Raw genomic sequence first — 19,717 nt, 5'->3', positions numbered from 1 at the left:
TTGCAGACTCATTAGGCAGTTCAATCTCCACTGGTAGCCAATCAGAGATAGCTGGACCAAGACTATCACTAATTAATCAGTACGCAGCGAAGAAGACAGCTAACAAGTGCCGCCATCTCGTGGTCCCTAACATAGTATTTTTAATGTCTGAAAACAGTGTGGGTTCGACAGCCGATTTTCTTGAGTTTCCAGGAGAAAAAACCTGCTTACTCGCTCTAGAGATTGACTAACTCAGAAACTGGTCGAGAAAAGACAGAAAATGTTCTGTTGGTGACTAGATTTGAATCCAGGTCTTTCGTCATGGGGTCAAGCATCGTAGAGTGCAAACAAAAAAAAGGCCCTTTATAAAATAAACTAGTATCTACATATATTTTATGCATTCATGACATACCTAATTTTTTCGATATTTCTAAGCTATGTGGTTCATCTGCAAGTTTTTTTCAAATTATCGCAAATCTCCAAAAAATTTTTAATATTATTGAAAAACTCCGCATATGAGAGTGGATCCACGCAGTTCAAACCAGTGTTTTTCAAGGGTCAATTGTATATATATAAATAAATATTAAAATAACAAGGTGGCTAAGTTTATGAATGCAATTTAGAAAAGGCTATATGCCAAACTATCAAGCATGAAATTATGACCTCGTGAGGGGTATGCTGGGTTCAGTGCCATGGTATCATATATTGGGTTGAAGAATATCGACAGTACGTAGGGAAGTGTGTAAAAAATACTTAAATGATCCATTGCTATTCAGTACATTAATGACATTGGGAAGGATTTGACATCTGATATACAGCTATTTGCTGATGATGCAAACATAGGTAGGGTGTACGCGTGGATAGGCTTATGTGTTCGTCAGACATTTTGTAATAGATTTCACGGTTTGATATGAACACAAATGGATAAGAAAATAACTATTTATTAACTTAAAAGCTAATATTTCGCTGGTATTATATCCAGCATCTTCAGAGCACGCAACACAGAGTTTGTTACAAATGTAAGACAACCACAATCCGGTGTAACAGTGGGGCTAGTAAAAGTAATTGCAGTATGCAACACAAGACTAAAGTCCTAATATGGTGCTATATTAGGACTTAAGTCTTGTGTCTGGTCTGGGTTTCAACCTCAATAAAGGTTGAAACCCAGACCGGTTTCAACCTTTATTGAGGTCTCATCAGTGAGTAGGTAGGCCTAGAAATACCAAGTTTGTAGCAAACAGAACTTACATATACCCTACAATGAGAATTGCCAAGAAGGTGTCCTAATAAATTATTAATTATATGAAGAGCCAAAGGCTTCAATTCGGCGACATATAAACTTATTTAAGTTAAGGGATATTACATCCCATATTGTTTCATAATTTGGCATAAATACTGCATCAGCCTGTAAAAGAAATGTCAGTTTTCTGTGTTAGGATGTCTGAATAACTGGAAACGAAACAAGACATTCTTGCTTGAGACAATTGAGTACGACTTCTGGGAAGCTTTCTCTCTTGTTTTCAGCTAAGAGGATTATTGTCCAGCATTTCTAAGATGTATTTCAGAAATAGCAACGAGCAGCAGTAGAAGTGGTAATATTTAGAATTTAAAAAAAAAAAAAAGAAAAGAAAAAAAAAAAAGAAACAAAAATAACACAACTGAACTTTCTTTTGTGTGATATGCATAAACAGTTTTACACATTGAAAATATAGCATAGTATTTCTAAATCTTAGAATAATTTCAGCAGACCACTGAACAGCTGATTTCAGATGCAAAGGGAGTGTACAGAATTAGAAGCTTCGAATATACAACAATATTATTGCTTTATTTCTTTTGTCAAAATGGTAAACTGAAATAAGAGATTTTGAGTACTGTCTGAAAGCTTTCAAACCAGTAGAAATTTAAAGTAGTTATCTGAGTTCCAGGAGAGGAGAATGGGGGGGGGGGGGGGGGGGGTTTGCAGTAAAAAATTTTAAAAATAGGCATAAATTTTGAATCACTCCATACAGGATATCCTTCCTATTATATTTTCAACATATTTACAGTGGTTAAGCACTGGATATTATAGTAATGTGCATCCTACAAAAAAATAATAATAATAATAATATTCTGTTGCAATTTTAAGCAAAAGAAGGTAAAGAGTCTCTGATAAAATACCATTGGATATAAATTTTTGATACTAAAAAAGACACAATCGGAAACCGAGTAATGCAGTTTATAATCATTTGTTGTTCATAAAAAAAAAAATTTTTTTTTTTTAAATGTTCCTAAAATTGAAATGTGACGATCCATATAAAGGTATTTCGCAAAGAAAGAAAGCAAAATGTCATATTTATTTCACTAAATGTTATTTAAAAATAAAAATATTTGACAAACAAACATTTGAAAATTTGCTAAAAAAAATCTATATTGTCAATAAAGTGAAGGAAATTTACTATTACTAAAACATATTCATTGCAAAGGTTGATCTGTGGTCATTTCAGGATTGATTATTTATTTTGGCAGATGTGAAACTTGTTTTTATTTTTCGAAAGAGACACAATAAATAAATTGTGCAGCAAAAAAAAAAAAAAAAAAAACACGACAAGTATCCTAATACAGTAAAGGAAATTCCAAGTAACACAGTACATGCAAAGTGAAGTGACACAAAAGTCGCTCCACCACAGTTAATCCGCTAATGGCTCTAAAATTGCCGTTAAGGGATTAACAGCGGCAGAGGGTAAATACTTGATAAAAGGTAGAACACCGATGAAGTTTTCATCCATGAAAATTTCTGGCTATTTCATCCACCTTGGCCAGTAGGAGGGTTAATCTTAGAAGTTCACTTTAGAGAAAAAACAGAGGACTTGTTTATTTTGTAAGCCAGTTCATACCTCCACTAAACAGGATGTGTACGAGTCTCACAACAGTGACATTTGTCTACCATCTAAAAGTATTTATAGTCAGGGCTTCCCAGATACACTTTCATTGATTAATATCTTTTTAACTTTAAGAAAACACAGATGCAGCACCAGTACTAATTACTTTATGGAACTCCCATTAATTTCCTTCATTAATTTATCTGGACACATCATTAAAAAAAATGGGAGGTCTTGAGCAAGGACATTTTTCACGTGGTGAGTAGGGTTTTGCATAACTTGTTAAGCCCTGCTTATAGTAGTCATCCTGTTTTTTCTACATTTATGTTACTTTTGATTATATTAATTATTCATAATCAGTTGATGTTATTTAACCTACCCTCCAGATAACATTTATATAATTGTAAAAAAATTATATAACTGGAAGTTAAGTTTATTATATTACCTCCTTCCACACATTTTGTGAATATTCTCTTGCATATCTTAATTTCCTTAGCATCCATTAAAATTTTGAATGACTGAAGTTAAGGTCAGTATTGGATTACTAAACTCTAATCCAATATTGGCTTGCAAAGTAACTTAACATAAGAAAGCACCTTTTATAAAATAGTATATACTGACATTTCTTCTCTCTAAATTAAAAAAAAAAAAAAAGTTTTTTAAATCATAACAAGTTCTTAGAATCAAACTCTGGGATAATCTTTTCTTAACCACCTGACTTCTGAATATTCTCCCTGTCCCAAAACATGACAAATTCTTATTCATATCACTGATTGCAATCTTTCATCCCCAAAGGCTTTGTTAAAATTTGATTAAATCACATCATACCATTACTAAAATCTGTTTCTCTCATGACCTCTTAATAAAATTTAGATTTTGTCATTTGCATGTTAAGTAAAATCATGTTGTGCCTTGTTGGATAAATGATCACTATGTAGAATGTTCTGAAATTCTAATTAAATTTTCCATTGCTTTGCATTGAAAGATTAACTGGCCTATAATTATTAATTTTGATAATTATGATGATCTTCCCTTACTGAATTGGTATGATCTGAACAGTTTTGTCTTATTGTAGATGCAAAATTAATACTCGGGTTTCTGGGAGGGGAAACAGGCAAATTGTCCTTCAGAATGAACATACACACAGTTAAGACGTAATACACCAGCTTTTGTGTCCTTTGTAGTTTCATCCATAGCCCAGACATCCAAATTCAACACAGCTGATGATGCTCTGTGACACCATTGTGGTTTTTAAAAAAAAAAAAAAAAAAAAAAAAAAAAAAAAAAAAAAAAAGCATGACCATCTATGTTACTGTTTTTTCCTTCCCCACACAGCATCTTATAGAACTTTGAACCTATCTTATTCATGAGGTGATTGAGTAATATTTACTATTCTTCTGTTTCTCGACTTCTTATGCATGGTAGTTTAAATGATTAAAGTGGTAACTGATACATATCTTAGTAAATTATTATTCTAAAATCACATTCATGTGAAGGGAAAATAAATTTATTTTATATGTTTCCCAGAAAATTCCAGTTACTCGAGACCTGGATTATCTCTTGGTTTGTGAGCCAGTTGACAAGGTTAAAATCCAGCCCACAGAAGATCAGGCCTTACCTTTACCAGTGAAGTCATCATTTCAGATTTAATCAGTAGAATGAAGTTCGAAAGGAACTTTATTCTTGGTTGTAAATTTGGCTGTTGTTGCTTATATATTTACACTAAAGAGACCTCCAGGGTAAGGTAGTAAAATGTTTGTATATATATTAGCAAAAAAGGCTATAATAAACTATCTCTTGTGGTTTAAGTTGTCATTAACTGTTTATTATATGTGATTTAAGGCAATTTTAAATGATTTTTAGTTAGAAAAAGCATAATATATATATACATTAAAAGTTTAACGGGGGGGGGGGGTAAAGAAAGAAAATGAAGTGACCAGTAACCTGGTGAAAAGATTTGTGCATTTAAATAAAATCTAGGAATTGCTTTATGACTTTAGCTGTAAGTCAGAAATAATGAAACATTTATGTTCTTCTCCAGTGGGCAGTACTAATCTAAGGAATTATATTCAACATTTTATTTTGTCTTGTAATATTTATGTCTGAATCACTTGTTTACTGGTGTGCCTTTTGTAACAGCATTGTCATATTAGGTAAAAGGTGGAATTTGTATTTATGTTCACTTTCATTGTACTCTGTATTTAATTATATGCATTATTATGTATAATCAAATATAAAACTAAACAACTTCGGGGTTCATCTGTAAGATTATATTTAAAAGTGAGCTGTTTATGCTGATATAAATTCAGAATTTTCATTTTCACAATTCTTGTCATCTTTTAATATCTATGACTTTGAATGGCACAACCTTAGAAGCTGATTTCCAGTAGTTAAATAATGAAATTAATATTTCTTACATATGAAGGTAATTGTATAAAAGTCTGTATACAAAATCACTAAATTTCCCTTATTTATTGTTGCAACATTAAATGAAAAATACATTATTATAATTAAAGAAAACATTCTTGTAACAGAAAAAAAAAATGATCTTTTTCACCCAATCTTATATAAATTAATATAAAAATTGATCTAATAATTGTGGTTGATTTGGTGGAAATATTTTTGTCAAAGTTTGGTATAATGTTCAACACAAAAATAATATATGTATGCCATTGCTTACTAGTCATGACTTTAGGCATACATGCATTTTTTTTATATATATATGTGTGTGTGTGTGTGTGTGTGTGTGTTATTTACGTACAAAAACTATGTTTGTCCAGTGGAACAGTCCTAAAATGTGCTGTCTTAAATGGAAAATTTTCTTTTCATTTCATCAATCTGTAGTGTTATTTTAGGTTAATTCAGTTAATTTCCTTCCCACCTCTCTTCTGATTAGATATATTTGTCTTTGTAATTTCAGAGTTTAATAAAGTTGATATGGTACAGATTTGGATTGTTTGGTAACTTTATTTCACTTTTACATTATTACTGAATAGTTTAGACTTAATAACCTGTCATAAAGATGCCGAGTTACTTGGCTCTGATAAGTCATTGAGTCCAACACAAGGGAATATGAGATGTTTTGGACTTACATTATTCTGATTAATTGTAAATCTTACTAAAATGAATGACATAAATGTAATTAAAAAAAAAAATAGAACCAAAACTGGAGTCTCAGTGGCAAACTCTGAAGAAGACATTAATTCATACAACTAGGGAGATATGTGGTGAAGTTGTCTGCAAGGATAGAAAAATAAGAACACCATGGTGTTCTTATTTTTCTATCCTTGTTGCAATATAGAGGTTAAAGATGCAGTCCTGGAAAAGAAGAAAGTATATCAAACGTACCTAGCAAATAAGTTGGCAGGTGCCCTAAAAGAATACAGAGAAAAATGTAAGAGAGTTAAGCAGCATGTAAGAGTAGCTAAACAAAAGTCATGGGAAGACTTTGGTAAGAATATAGAAAATAAATATCAAGAGGGTGCAAAATGTTCTGGAGGCTATTGAAAAAGCCTAGAAATGGAGGAAAGAGTACTGTAAAAGAATCAAATATGTTAAATATTTATTAAATATTTAATATTTAACAAATATTAAATATTTGTTAAATATGTTATCCGTTTATTTGTTAAATAAACCAACTAGTGACAAAACCATACTAGAAAATTTTCAAGAGGAATGCAAAGAGGAGTACATATCAATACTTCAGGTAGGAAAAAAAGCCATCAAAAACTTGAAATATGGAAAGGGCAGCTAGAGTAGTTCAATCACAAATGCTTAAGCATGGAGGTATAAAAGTTTTGCAGTAATTTTATACTGCATAATTTAGCAGACCTGGTCAGAATGTCTAATTCCAGATGATTGGAGTAGAGTTCTCATAGTTCCCATTTATAAAATAAAGGGAATAAAGCTAATCTTGGAGAAGAACAAGTTGGATTCAGACCAAATAGAAGTTTTCAAGAACAGATTTTCACTTTACAACAAATAGTTAAGAAATTGCGGGAATATGACAAGAATCTGTATTTAAGTTTTTTAGATCTGGGAAAGGCATATGACAAGGTGTCCAGAGATAAGCTTTTCAAAACACTACAATTATATGGGGTGAATGGAACATTATACAGAGCAATACATAGGCTATATTTAAGTTGTCATTCAGCAGTTAGAATTGAAGTAAATACAGGAAGATGGTTTGATGTAAAATCAAGGGTAAGACAAGGATGCACATTATCTCCACTCTTATTCATCTATATGGATCACATTATGAAAGAAAGTGTCATCAAGCCTGATATTAGAATTGGAGATATTAATCTTTGCTTTATGCAGATGATGTTGTACTTCTAAACAGCTAGTGCAATTCTCCAGGATTCACTAACTAAATTGAATAACAGTTGAAAACTTCAGCTGGATTCTGCATGGAGATCCTATAGAATAAGTAAAATATTTCAGCTATTTAGGCACAGTTTTTAGTGGAGATGTCAAGTTAAATCTGGAAATGGAGAACAGAATAAGCAAAGCTGGTATGGTGGGTAGCCAGTTGAATAAATTTATATGGAATAAGAGAGGAATTAGCCAAAACACCCAACTATCAGTATACCAAACGGTGTTTAAACCAGTTTTAAGTATGGATCTGAGAGTTAGAAATAAAGCACTTGATCAAATATTAGTGACCTCAGATATGATTGATCCGAGAAAAATTAGAGGGATCAATTGCAGAATCATATTAAAAATTAAGCTATTAGAAAGGATCTTGACATTATTAGCATTCAAAAATGTGTCCATAAAGCTAATCTAAGGTGGTTTGGCCACTTAAATAGAATATTTGAAGAAAGGAAGATGGCAGGAAAGAACCCAAGAGGAATTTATTCAGTCAGAAGTGCCTTAGAAGCACAAAATGTTAGATATGATATGATAATATTGGAGTGCTCACAAATAATGGATTGATTTGGAGGAAAATTGCTGGTAGGTGATTAATAATAATGTAAACTTAATCATTTAGTGCTGTCATAGTAACCTGAACATCCTATGGGAGTACATATCTGGAAATTGATGATGAAGATGATAAATGTAATTACTAAACTCCCAGCTTATCCTGATTTCTCAGGATATTATAGTATGTTTTTACCTCTGATTGGGTGAAACATTTTCCAATTTCCCAGACTATGCACCTTCTTTGAAACTTAGAAAATATTATGTTAATCTGTGTTATTGTTGCTAGTTTATTTTTTTTTATTTTGCCATATTCTTCTGTTATGCTAAGTGTGTGTCATCACCTTCTGATGTCACCTCAAGGCCAAACATCTCTAAGCTGTGCCACTTTAATCACTTTTTGTCATTCTTTGATGGGTATTGAACCCTTCAAAATCAACACTTTTTGGAGACATGAATTTTTTCATGTCTCTGACAATTGTTTCTGGTTTGTTCTTCCATGCTTTACTAATGCTATCTATAACATCTCTTATGTTATAACTCTTCCAGAATTCTTTTTTATATTGCCTTCTCCATCAATTTCCTTGAAAATTTATTCAAATATAAGCTTATGGTACTTCATCTTGACGTTTGCAGTAATATGCTGATCCACCAGTTGAATCGATGGTGTGTTATAGTGTTAGACCTTGGGAAACATTCAAGGTATGACTATCAGCTGATGTGTTAGCAACAAATTAAATAACCTCCTTCACTGAAGAAGGTTCTCCTATTTGTTGTTCTTAAAGTAAAGATATTGCTCTATTGCTGGCATAAAATAATTCATAAACCACTCTTGAAAAAAATTTCACGTGCCACCCACATCTTTGGATTATTACTCTTAAACTTCCAAAGTTGATTTAATCGCATGTACTCGGGCGTTCAGAATGACAAGAAGTGGATTTATTTTTGAGCCTCTCAAGACTGATCCCAACATCAGTTTTTTGATCACTTATATCTTAGCAGTTTCTATTCATTCTTCATAATATATATCCTTTTGGGCATCTTTTCTAGAAGACATCAATTTCATCACAGTTGAACACTTGGGAAAGTAAATAACCTTTGACAAGTCTTTCCTACAAACTTAATATATACTCATACTGTCTCCTTGCGTCTTGTAATTGGTTTGATCCCATTATGTTCTTAAAATGCCTAGGCAAATACCTAGAACTTGTTTTAAATTCAAACATGGTGCTGTATGCATTTCTGGTTGTATCAAAAATGCAGTTACTTGCAAGTTTAATATGGTTTAAAAGTGATTGTGAAGTTTGTATGTATATATCACTTTGTCTTTTCAGTTATTTTCTGGTATATATATCCTCAGTGGATATATCACTTATTGGTAGTCTAGCATAAGATTCCATGAGTAGTTTCTGATCAACAGCTCTCTTCTGAAATTCTGTGTAATGTTTGTCACATTAATCCACCTGGTTTCTCTATATCCAACCTTATTGGTTAGAATGTTTTAGATTCATATCTGTGGTGATGCATTGACCTCAATGATCAACTTGTAAATTCCAAAGAGAAAGCAGCTCAAGTATAAAAAAATCAAATTATTTATTGTAAACAAACACACACAAATAGATGCAATTTAGTATAATATCGATTCTCTTTTTTTTCTCTAGAGTAAAATTAACTTCATTTCTGAGGAATGACATTAAACACTATACAAAGAATGAACATAGCATTTGACTAAAAGTTCTATAGTTTCACTTGACTATATGGGAGCTCCTTTGCAGCATTTATCTCAATATAGCTCTTTATTTTATTTATTGTTTCACTACACTATATAAAACAAAAAATAGAAGAAAAATTAACATTAGATAATAACTCATACAGATATAGTAACCTCAAAAAAGAAAATATAATTGATCTTAATGCTCTTTTATATATATTTATATATTGCACGCACACACAAAAAAGGACCTTAGGCTACATACTGTAGGTCAAACCAGTAAATGAAATATAATATTGAGTATTAAAAGTAAGATCTAAGAACCAGATATCATTAATAAGAATATTCTTATTGGCTGATCTAATTATTAATCTTTCTTACTTGGATGTTTGTAATTCTTTTTAATGATACCACAAGAAATCAAGCTAGGCAGATTACTTAGTTTAGAATTATTTGACACCTCCAGGGAGTCCAAAGACTCATCGAGGGAGAGTGTGCCAACAGCATCGAACGATTGGACCCCTTCCAACTATTAACCGCACTCAAACTTACTTAACTGAGCCATTAATAGCAGAGGCTCTACCAATCGACCAACCTTCTGATACAGTACCATGTAAATGTACCAACAGTTACAGTGGTATGTTTCTAGCTACTGTTATGTAGTGTGTGTATATAAATGTATCTATTCCTGAAGGTGACCTTAATGTAAAGGTTGAAATGTAGAATATTAATTTTTTCTTTTATCTCAAAAGGTAGTTTATTCTATAAATCAATACAATGAGTGCAGTTCATTGTTTATTTTCACTGAATGAAAGTTTTGTACCTCAAGGGCTCACTTTAGTGAGTACAGGAGTGGCAAACCTGGTGCTAGACCATGCCTTACTTCATGTAATATATTATTAAATATTTTTATCTCAAAAAGTAGTTTACTCCGTAATTAATACAATGAGTACAGTTCATTGTTTATTTTCACTGAATGAAAGGGTTTTACATCAATGGCTCACTTTAGTGAGTATAGGAGTGGCAAACCTGATGCTTTATGTAATGTAATATACATCTGTTATGTTATCTGTAGACTGGTCCCTCCCATTTCTTTTTATTCCCCCAGTGCTTTTAGAGTATTCGAGGGCTAGCGGTGAATCTTTCCTATTTTACTATTTCATTTCGTCTTATGCAAAGGGAGTAGTCAGATATGGCAAATCAACTTCCATGGTTGCAGGCAGTGGTGTACACCATTACTGATCTTGAGGCTGAAGATGAATGACCAGAAAAGTTCAAGATTGGATACCTAGGAGCATGAATAGAACTTCTTTAATGGCCATACCATGATGCAGAAAGCGAGAGAGAGAGAAAGAAACTACTGCATTCAACCTCCCCAAACCAACCACCATGGCAAACAAGAACAAGGCCCTGAGTTCCTGGCAAACCAATCAAAATAGGAACGTGGAATGTTAGAACTATGGTAGAAAGCTGAGAAATGTTATTGAAGAAATGAGAAGACAAAATTAAAAATTTTAGGCCTGAATACAATAAGATAGCCAGGTGCAGATAAATGCTAATCCAATGACTATATTACTCTGGAAGAAGTAATAATGTTCATTGACATGGAATAGGAATAATAAGTAAAGAAACATCCAAAAGTGTACTTAATGTTATTCCATTTTCCAATAGGTTAATGCTTTACAACTCAAGGGCCAAGCAATCAACATCAGTATTATACAAGTATGTGAACAGACTGCAGACAAAATGATGCAGAAATTGACCTTTTCTTTCTCACCTCAAAGAACTCAAAATGATAAACATGACATTAACATTGTAAAATTATGTATATTTCGTCTATTGTTATTTATTGATCTTATTTATATTACTCTTCAATTTCTTCAATCAAGTCCTACTAAATTCTGTATAACCTTAACCCTGTAGTACATGTAACTTTTGGCCGCTACTAATATAATGCTTGTGTGTACAAAACTATTAACAGAAAATGCCTTGGGCTGTAGCCAATCTCTTTGTTTGATTACTAGTGATTATTCCATTTCAAATTTTGGAAATTTATTTGTTTAAGCTGTACCACCAAAATTATTTAGATAAGAGAGTTTTCTTTATCCAAGAATAAAACACTTAGTAAGACACAATCCTTAATTTTCAACCTTATCCTTATACAATAAATACGTAAGTCTCTCTTTATGAAGTCATGACTGTATCCAAATTTTATCCGCATAGGTTCAGTTAATGAGTGGTGCATTGAACTTAATGATCAGGCAAGTTAATTGATTGACAAGAAAAGAATTTATGAATTTATTCATTACTAAAGAAAGTCACACACTTGTCATTCATTAAACTAAGTCTGGCATTAAAGCTCTATTAAACAACCCGACATATTATATACACATGTTCCTTAACATAAAATCTTACTGGGACCATGTGACTAGAATCTTTCTCCTTAATTACTCAACATACACAGACCAGTGTTTCCCAACCTTTTTGAAGTCGTGGACCCCCTGTAGCGAATGTTAATATGTCCCCTATAAAATATCTGGTATTTTACATATCATAAAGGTGATGTCATAAATTACAATTTTACAACACTAAATGTGTCATTTATGACAATGCAATACCATTATAAATGGAGATATTCGGAAGAATATGGAACATATCAATTAGGCCAGATGTGAGCAACATGATAAGATAAATTTAAATGAAAATAAACTATCCTGCGGACCACAGGTTGGGAAACACTACCTTAGACTAATATCACATAAACTCAGGTTCAAGAACTATCTATTTTGATCAAACTAAAAAAAATTTCACTTCACAATTTAGTTATGTTCTCTGATACAGAGCAATTAATTTCTACTAATGGCTTAATTCCTAGAGTTCGGTATCACTACATAAAGCACAGTTACAGTTAAATTCATTCACTGTCACAAAATTTACTACTTATAGTTGTGAAGTCTGGATCTCTGGCCTTTATTTGCGAACATCAACTGAATTCCTGGCTCGTATTTCCTTCATCTGATTCTTCCCGGACGAGTTTCTCTAGCTGTTATGTTCCTTTGGCCTTTGCTTCATGTAGGTAGATCTGTGAATACGGTCACAATTCGATGTCTACTATCTCAGCGAAGCTCAGCTGCCGTTGTCAAACCTCGTGCTTCCGCATATTCTCGAAGACCTTTCTGCCTTACGGAGTCCGAAATCCTACGTTGGAACTCTACTTGGCCACATAAATGCACTCGGATACTCCACTCCCGACCGTACTGGAACTTCAACTCTCCGGAAACAACAGGAAAAAAAAGCCCTGTCGCCAACTTCTATATATTTGCTTCCCGTTCTTATGTCATCGTCCACTGCACCACGAGATTCTGCACCCGACACTGTTGCTTGTCATCCACTTCGACGGGAAAACCCCGCGTACGTGATGGCCTCGGGTCATGAATTAATCCTCTATGTGTCTGGAAATGACTTGTGACTTAAACTGGTGTGATGGAGAACCAAGCCCTTGGCTTTTACTCCCTTTGTCTTGTGTGTCTGTCTCTTGAGGGAGGGGGGGGGGTAGTTATTGAGCAAGTGCTCGCCCTATTCAGGCTGTGTGGTTTATAGTTAGCCTTTGGAATAGCAGGATTGTTTTGGGGCGTTTGTGTTTCATTGTATCATGTTCATTATAATCTGTTGCTGTCCTTATTAGTTGGTTCGGGTGGGTGGCTGCTTGTGTGAAGTAACTTGTGGCCGTTTGTTGGAGGAATTTGAGGATTGTTGGTATATTTGCTTCTCGATGGAGTTGTGTGTTTCGTATGAACCATAGGGCGTCAAATGACATTCTTAGACATTTGTTTTGTATTGTTTGGAGTTTTTTGATGTTGTAAGGTGCTGTGTGACTCCACGTGGGTGATCCGTATGTTATTATGGGTCTTATTATTGACTTGTAGATGAGTAGTTTGTTGTCTATGCTTAAGCAGCTGCGTCTGTTGGTTAGTGGGTATGTTTGGGCTATGAGTGTTTGCTTTGGCGCATATGTGTGCAATGTGGGTATTGAAGTGTAGTTTTTTGTCAAGTTGTATTCCTAGGTATTTCGTTGTTACCCATGGAATCGTTTTGTTGAATATGTTTACTGAGTTGTGGAGGATTTTTTTCTTCTTGTGAACAGTATTGCTGCGCTTTTGTCTCCGTTTACGTCAATCCTCCATTTCTTGAACCAGAGTTTGAGTTCATTTGCTGCGGTTTGTAGTCATTTTGTTATCAGTTTTGGGCATAGTGATCTGGTTAAAATGGCTGTCGTCTGTGTAGTAGGCAGAAAAAGTTGTCTTGTTCTGTGGGATATCAGCCATGTAGATGGCAAATAGTAGGGGGGGGGAAGTAGTGAGCCTTGTGGGACTCCCGCTGTGACTTTGCGTTCAGTGGATATTATTCCTTGTATTTGTACTCGGAATTTTCTGTTTTTTAAGTATGACTGATCAGGAGGACTAGATGTATTGGTACTTTTGCTGTTAGTAGTTTATGTAGGAGACCGATGTGCCATACTTTGTCGAAAGCTTTGGCTATGTCGAGAAAAATGGCACCGGTTTGTTGTTTCCAATTGAAACCATGTGTGATGTATTCTGTGATTCTTTGTACTTGTTGCACTGTGCTGTGGTGTGGTTTGAACCCAAATTGTTCTTCTGGGATGATGTTCTTAGCGGTTATTTCTTGTAGTTTGGTCAGGATTACTTTTTCGGATATTTTTCCGAGACAGGAGAGGAGACTGATGGGTCGGTAATTTTGTTGGAATTTCGGGTCTTTTCCTGGTTTGGGGATCAGGATTACGTCTGCAGTCTTCCAACGGTCTGGGAAATAGCTGAGCCTGAGCATCGCGTTTGTGATGGCAACTATGTGCATGAGTGTTTTGTGTGGTAGATGTTTGATTATTTTGTTCGCGATTTTGTCTGGACCTGGCGCTTTTTTATTTTTAAGGTGTTTAATTATTTCGCGTATTTCTTTTGGAGATGTTGGGCGGATATTCGGTTGCTGGTTGTGGTGCCTTAGTGCATGCCGCATCTGCCAGTGTATTTTTGTGATAAATGTTAGGTCTACATTCTTGTAGTTGGGGCTAAATTGTAGCTCTAGGCTGTCCGCGAAAGCTTCCGCTTTTTCGTCATCGCGGTAGACCGTACAGCGTTCCCCGTGAATTGGTGGTACGTAGCTTGACGTGTTGCGAAGGCCTTTGAGGAGTTTCCATAGTGCTTGGTCATTTGGTTGTATAGATCGGAGTATGTTTTCCCAGTGTTGGTTGCGGAAATCTTTGATTACATAGCGGACTAGTTGAGGTCTTGTGGCACTAGTGTTTTGTGATATTTTCTGCGTATTTTGTTTTTGTGCCGAATGAGTTTCCGGATGTCTTCTGGGAGTTGGTTTGGTTTCGTGCTGGATGTAATCGCGGTTACTGGTGCTAGGCTTAGCGTTATTTGTTTTTCTAGGTTGGAGACTGCAGTTTCGATATCTTGTTTCGTGGAGATGATAGGTATGGGTCCTATAGTGTCCTTGATTTTTGTGGGTAGTTGTGTCCAGTTTGTGGTGGTAGGGTTTGTTGTTGTTTCGTCTGGTGTAGCACCCAGCTGGAGTAGGACTGGGTTATGGTCTGAGCTTAGATCGTTTATTGTTATTAGCTGGTATTGATGGTTCACGTTTTTCAGGATAACGATGTCTAATACGTCTGGTCGCCCGATCGTGCCGTAGTGTGTTGGTTCGATCGGTCCCCACCACAATGTTCCTGTTAGCGATGAAATTGTGTAGGATTTTGCCGCTTTTGTTTGCAATCCTGCTATTTCATGCCGGGTGTTTGGCGTTTAAGTCGCCAGCCATTATTATGGTTTCATTATTGTCTAGTAGCTGTGACAGGTCTGTGGTAGATATGTGTTTGTTTGGTGAGTTGTATGTGGCATAAATTTTGACTGTTTGTGTTGGTTAGGTGAACTTGTAGTCCTCTGACTTCTAGGGTTGTGAGCTGGGGGGATTTTATTTCGTTAAATCTGAGTTGTTTTCTGATGAAGATAGCTGTTCCTCCACCTCTGGCTGTTGTTCTGTCGGTTCTGAATAGGTGGGAGTTTCTTAGTTTTGGGTTGTCTGATGGGTGTAGGTGAGTTTCGTTTATTAATATGTCTGTCTATGCGTTGTATGAATTCACTTAGTTCGTGCATTTTGTTGAGTATGCCGTTTGCGTTCCAATATATTATCTGTAGTGAATTGTTGGTGTTTGTGTTATTCATGAGTGAGGGTAGAGAAGATTACTTGTGCGTTTTTCATGAAATGTTTTGTTGAGTCTTGGGTGGGGTTTGTCTTACTGAATGCGAGTAGCATTTCGCCTAGGGCGGCTGTTATTTTGGCTGAGTTCGGTGGTTGGTTGTGGATGGGGGTTCTTGGTTTGTTCTTACTATATACACATTTCCAGGTACTGTTTTTTGGAATAAAATAAATTTTTCTAGAAATAAGCATTTTGTATCAAATATGCTGGGTACTCGCCACCATCCCACAAACGGATTAAGGAAATTAAGAGAATTTCAAGATCAACACACTAAACTCATGACTATCATTCAAGGAAGAATAAGGGGAATACAGTGTGATGTTTTATTAGATAATGGATCCCAAGTTTCGGTAATAACTGGATCGCTATTCAAAAGATTAAGGTCCAGAGTATCTAACTGTGTTACAAGACTAAGTAGACCTGTTAAGCTAAGTGGAATCGCAAATCCCACTATTTATGCTCCAAGAAAATTAAAAGTAAACATGTGGTTGCCTGGTTTCGGCTTGAATGTCTTACCTGAACTGCTAATTTTCCCACAGATCTCTTGACGTGGGGCTCGAATAATACTGGAAACCGACTTCTTAAAAAGTCATGGGTTCTCATGTAATTTCATCACCCAGGAAGTCTCCTTGATGGAGGTGAAGCAGGATACTCAGAGATTTTGAACTGACAGAGCCAGTGAGGGTACAAGGATGAACAACCACAACTATAGAGGACACAAGCAAGCTAAGGTGAGTGAGAATGTTGGCTGAAAGGAAGAAAATGATCCCTCATAATTAGAGACATCCAACAAGATGATGTGGGAAAAACCTTTCACATCTCAATTGTGAAGGTGGCAGTAAGTCAGGAGAAGGATATAGGGCCCACAGAAAGTAATGATAAAGGCGCAATAGAAATAAACTTTATAGAGAAAGAAAAAGGTAGCAACGGCAGACATCCTACCCGTCCAGATCACGTGCAGTTAATTACCCTAGCTAAACTATGGAAGATTCAATGGGCGAAAGAAGGTAATAGAAATGAACACACAAATTTTGAAGGAAACAGAAAGAGAGCATGGTATAAAGCGAAAAATAAATGTCCAAGGAGTAAGTTAAGCACCTACTCTGACAAATGTGGGTCCCAACATGTATTGCAACAGAAAGAGACCACGTATCGGACTGAGCGCTTTCTTAACTCACAATAGGCCAATAAAACTGAGTATTATCCACTCCAGAGAGTAACACACAGCATATAGATAATGTACAGAAAAAAAATTATCATCCATATTCATAGCTGAAAAATGTTTCGTGAAGGGGGGGGACTTTGTAAAATTCGATGCAACTTAAATTTTTATATTTTTTATTGCATCGACTTTTACAGTGGTCACATCTAGAAAGACTTGTAAAAATAACTTTTGGTTGTTATTGTAAATAGAATACTAAAAGCATAAACATAGAATGTTAAAATGGTAAAGCCTTGCCATCGGAAGGTTATTTTGATGTTAGTGCTCTGATTAAAGTGTAAGAGAGCCCTTTTGTTTACAAGTTCAGTCTTAGGCGACGACCTTCAGTGTCAGTGGAGAAAGGGGTGGCAAGAATCAAACATAAATTCCGAAGTCCGGTAAAACGGAAACCACGCAACAGCCCAAGACGTCTATAGACATTCAAGTTTTCATGGATGCGAAGTGCATATTAAAATTGTAATACCATTGATATTACATTGAAATATATGATGGATAAAAAGCGTATGCGGATGCGTATTTGATCCATAACGGACGGTAAGGTGGTTAAAGACATGAAAGGGGAACAAAGAGATGTCGGCGGAAATTTGAGATCAAGAGAGTCACAAGGAAATATCTGGGGTTCCCAAACCTACATCCAGAGTTTGCGCGGGAAAGTACGGGGATTTCAATCCTTAACCCAAGGTTCCAGAAAAGACTGAATATAAGGCAAGCATCTTCAACCATCAGGGGTCGACAGGTTTGGCTAGAACAGAGAAGTCGAAAGGAGGTAACGAGGTGGAGGTCGAATCACGGTAAATCGTCCAGATCAAAAATGACAGTTACCAGAAGCGATTAACTACGGAGGGAGCAGCCGAGCCGGACCAGATGCATTGCCGATCACACAAATCTGCATGTGGTCCATACGCTGAATCCCCTTTGCCCTAAACTCCAAGACGCCGGAAAATCGCATTCCAGACCCACCAATTGTTCTGAATGAAATGCTGGTGCTTCGTAAACCTCTAAGGAAAAAATTCAAAACCCGAGACGGAAAAGGAAACTGAGGACTCTGAGACGAATAAAGAAGTGCACTAATGGCAAAAAGAATTCGTGTGAGTCAATTGTTGTATATTATTTTGTATGTGATGTAAGGGACCTTAATGGACTGCTAAGCTTAATGTGATAGTTATAGCCTGAAAATAATTAATGCAATTTTATGGCTGGAATTATTAAGTGTATGGATCAGAGCATAGCAAATTCCTTTTGGGCTTTATACATAGGCTTTTAGTATTCTGTTTACAATAACAACCAAAAGTTATTTTTGCAAGTCTTTCTAGATGTGACCTCTGTAAATGTCGATGCAATAAAAAATATAAAAATTTACGCTGCGTCGAATTTTACAACATCATGGGAGATTAACGCTAAAGTAGGGAGAGAAACATGTGGAGTCACAGTAGGACAATTTGCACTTGGGATAAGAAATGATAGAGATCACCTAATACAATTTTGTCAAGAAGACCTAATAATTATAAATACGTTGTTTTGAGCTACCACACAGAAGACTACATATGGAAATCACAAGACAATAGCAACAGTATACTCAGAAACCAAACTGATTACATCTTAGGCAATCAATATTTTAGAAATAGTGCAAGGAGTGTAAAGACCTGCCTAATGCTGACATTGGTTCAGACCATAATCCACTAGTAGCAGAACTCAAATTGAGACTAAAGAAAATCCAGAAAACAAAAAAAAAAGATGAGAAAACTAAATTTAAAAAACTTAAAGAACGTGAAAATAGAAAAAGAACTTATAGATTACTTAATACTTGGAACTCCAATGATGATAAATTAGAGTATCTCACAAGCAGGATTGGATGACTGTTGAGATCTTATCCCTTATTTTCCAACGCAAACTGAATAAAGCGATACAGGTCAAGATAAATTCTGAAATAAAAGAAGCCAAAAAAAAACTGGATAAAAGAAAAATGTAAAATTGAGGATCTACAAAATAAAACATGATTGCTTCAACCTTCACAAAAAAAAAGTAAAAATTCTTGGGTTTGACGAAAAAATGGCATCATATGATATTTAGGACGAATGAGAGATCCTAGAAACATCTAAAAAAGAACAGGTTTGGACAGAATAGATTAAGACTATTTTTTGATAATAAATAAGACATAACAAATTCAAGGAATATAGTCACAAGCCACCTACCTTGAAGTCTGAAGTAGTAATGATGATCAAATTATCAAGAAATGGTAAAGCATGTGGACCCGATGAACTACCAGCAGATATAAAACTATATTACTTTCGGTGATATAGGTGGCAGGTGCGAAAGAGATTGTTCATTTAACGAATATCCATTCTTCTAAAAGCTATCTACCTCTTCACTGGAGGAAGACACTCAGGTGTATGAGGAGGGCTACTGCTGTTGTATAAACTGAGTATGCAATGCAGCAATAAGGACTAATGGGATATCAGTAGAAATACTAAAAGTGCGTTCAGCTAAACTGAATGTTCCTTTGACCTGGCTGAATAATTTTGTGTCAGCATAGGGAAGATCCAATCGTAGTGCAAAGAATGTATGATTAACTCATTACATTAGGATGCTGCAAAGACGCTTGTAATTATTGATCTATCAGTATCTCTGGAGTGGGGGTGTGAAGATTTTGAAACAGTTGGTAAAAGATCACATACAGAAATGGGTTAAGAGAGAATATTTGCAGTGAACAGCATGGGTTTACTAAGGGTAGGTCATGGTCGAGTAACTTG

General features: G+C 35.1%; 1 protein-coding gene across 1 annotated transcript in view; it reads left to right on the top strand.

Moving 5' to 3' along the window:
• LOC150097445 (transmembrane protein 59-like) overlaps window positions 1-5,784 on the top strand; it is a 99,445-nt gene extending 93,661 nt beyond the window's left edge. The window contains exon 6 of the mRNA XM_090407199.1: window positions 4,365-5,784. Coding sequence (XP_090263325.1) covers window positions 4,365-4,487 — 123 coding nt within the window. The 3' untranslated portion in view covers window positions 4,488-5,784. The remainder of the gene's footprint in view (window positions 1-4,364) is intronic.
• The last annotated feature ends 13,933 nt before the right edge of the window (window positions 5,785-19,717 follow it).

Source organism: Typopeltis vanoorti, chromosome 17, assembly GCF_054136105.1.
Source record: "Typopeltis vanoorti isolate ZY-2024b chromosome 17, IOZ_Tvanoo_1.0, whole genome shotgun sequence".
Classification (NCBI taxonomy): Eukaryota; Metazoa; Arthropoda; class Arachnida; order Uropygi; family Thelyphonidae; genus Typopeltis; species Typopeltis vanoorti.
Note: the sequence above shows the minus strand (reverse complement) of the source record. Positions and strands in the feature narration are given on the sequence as shown.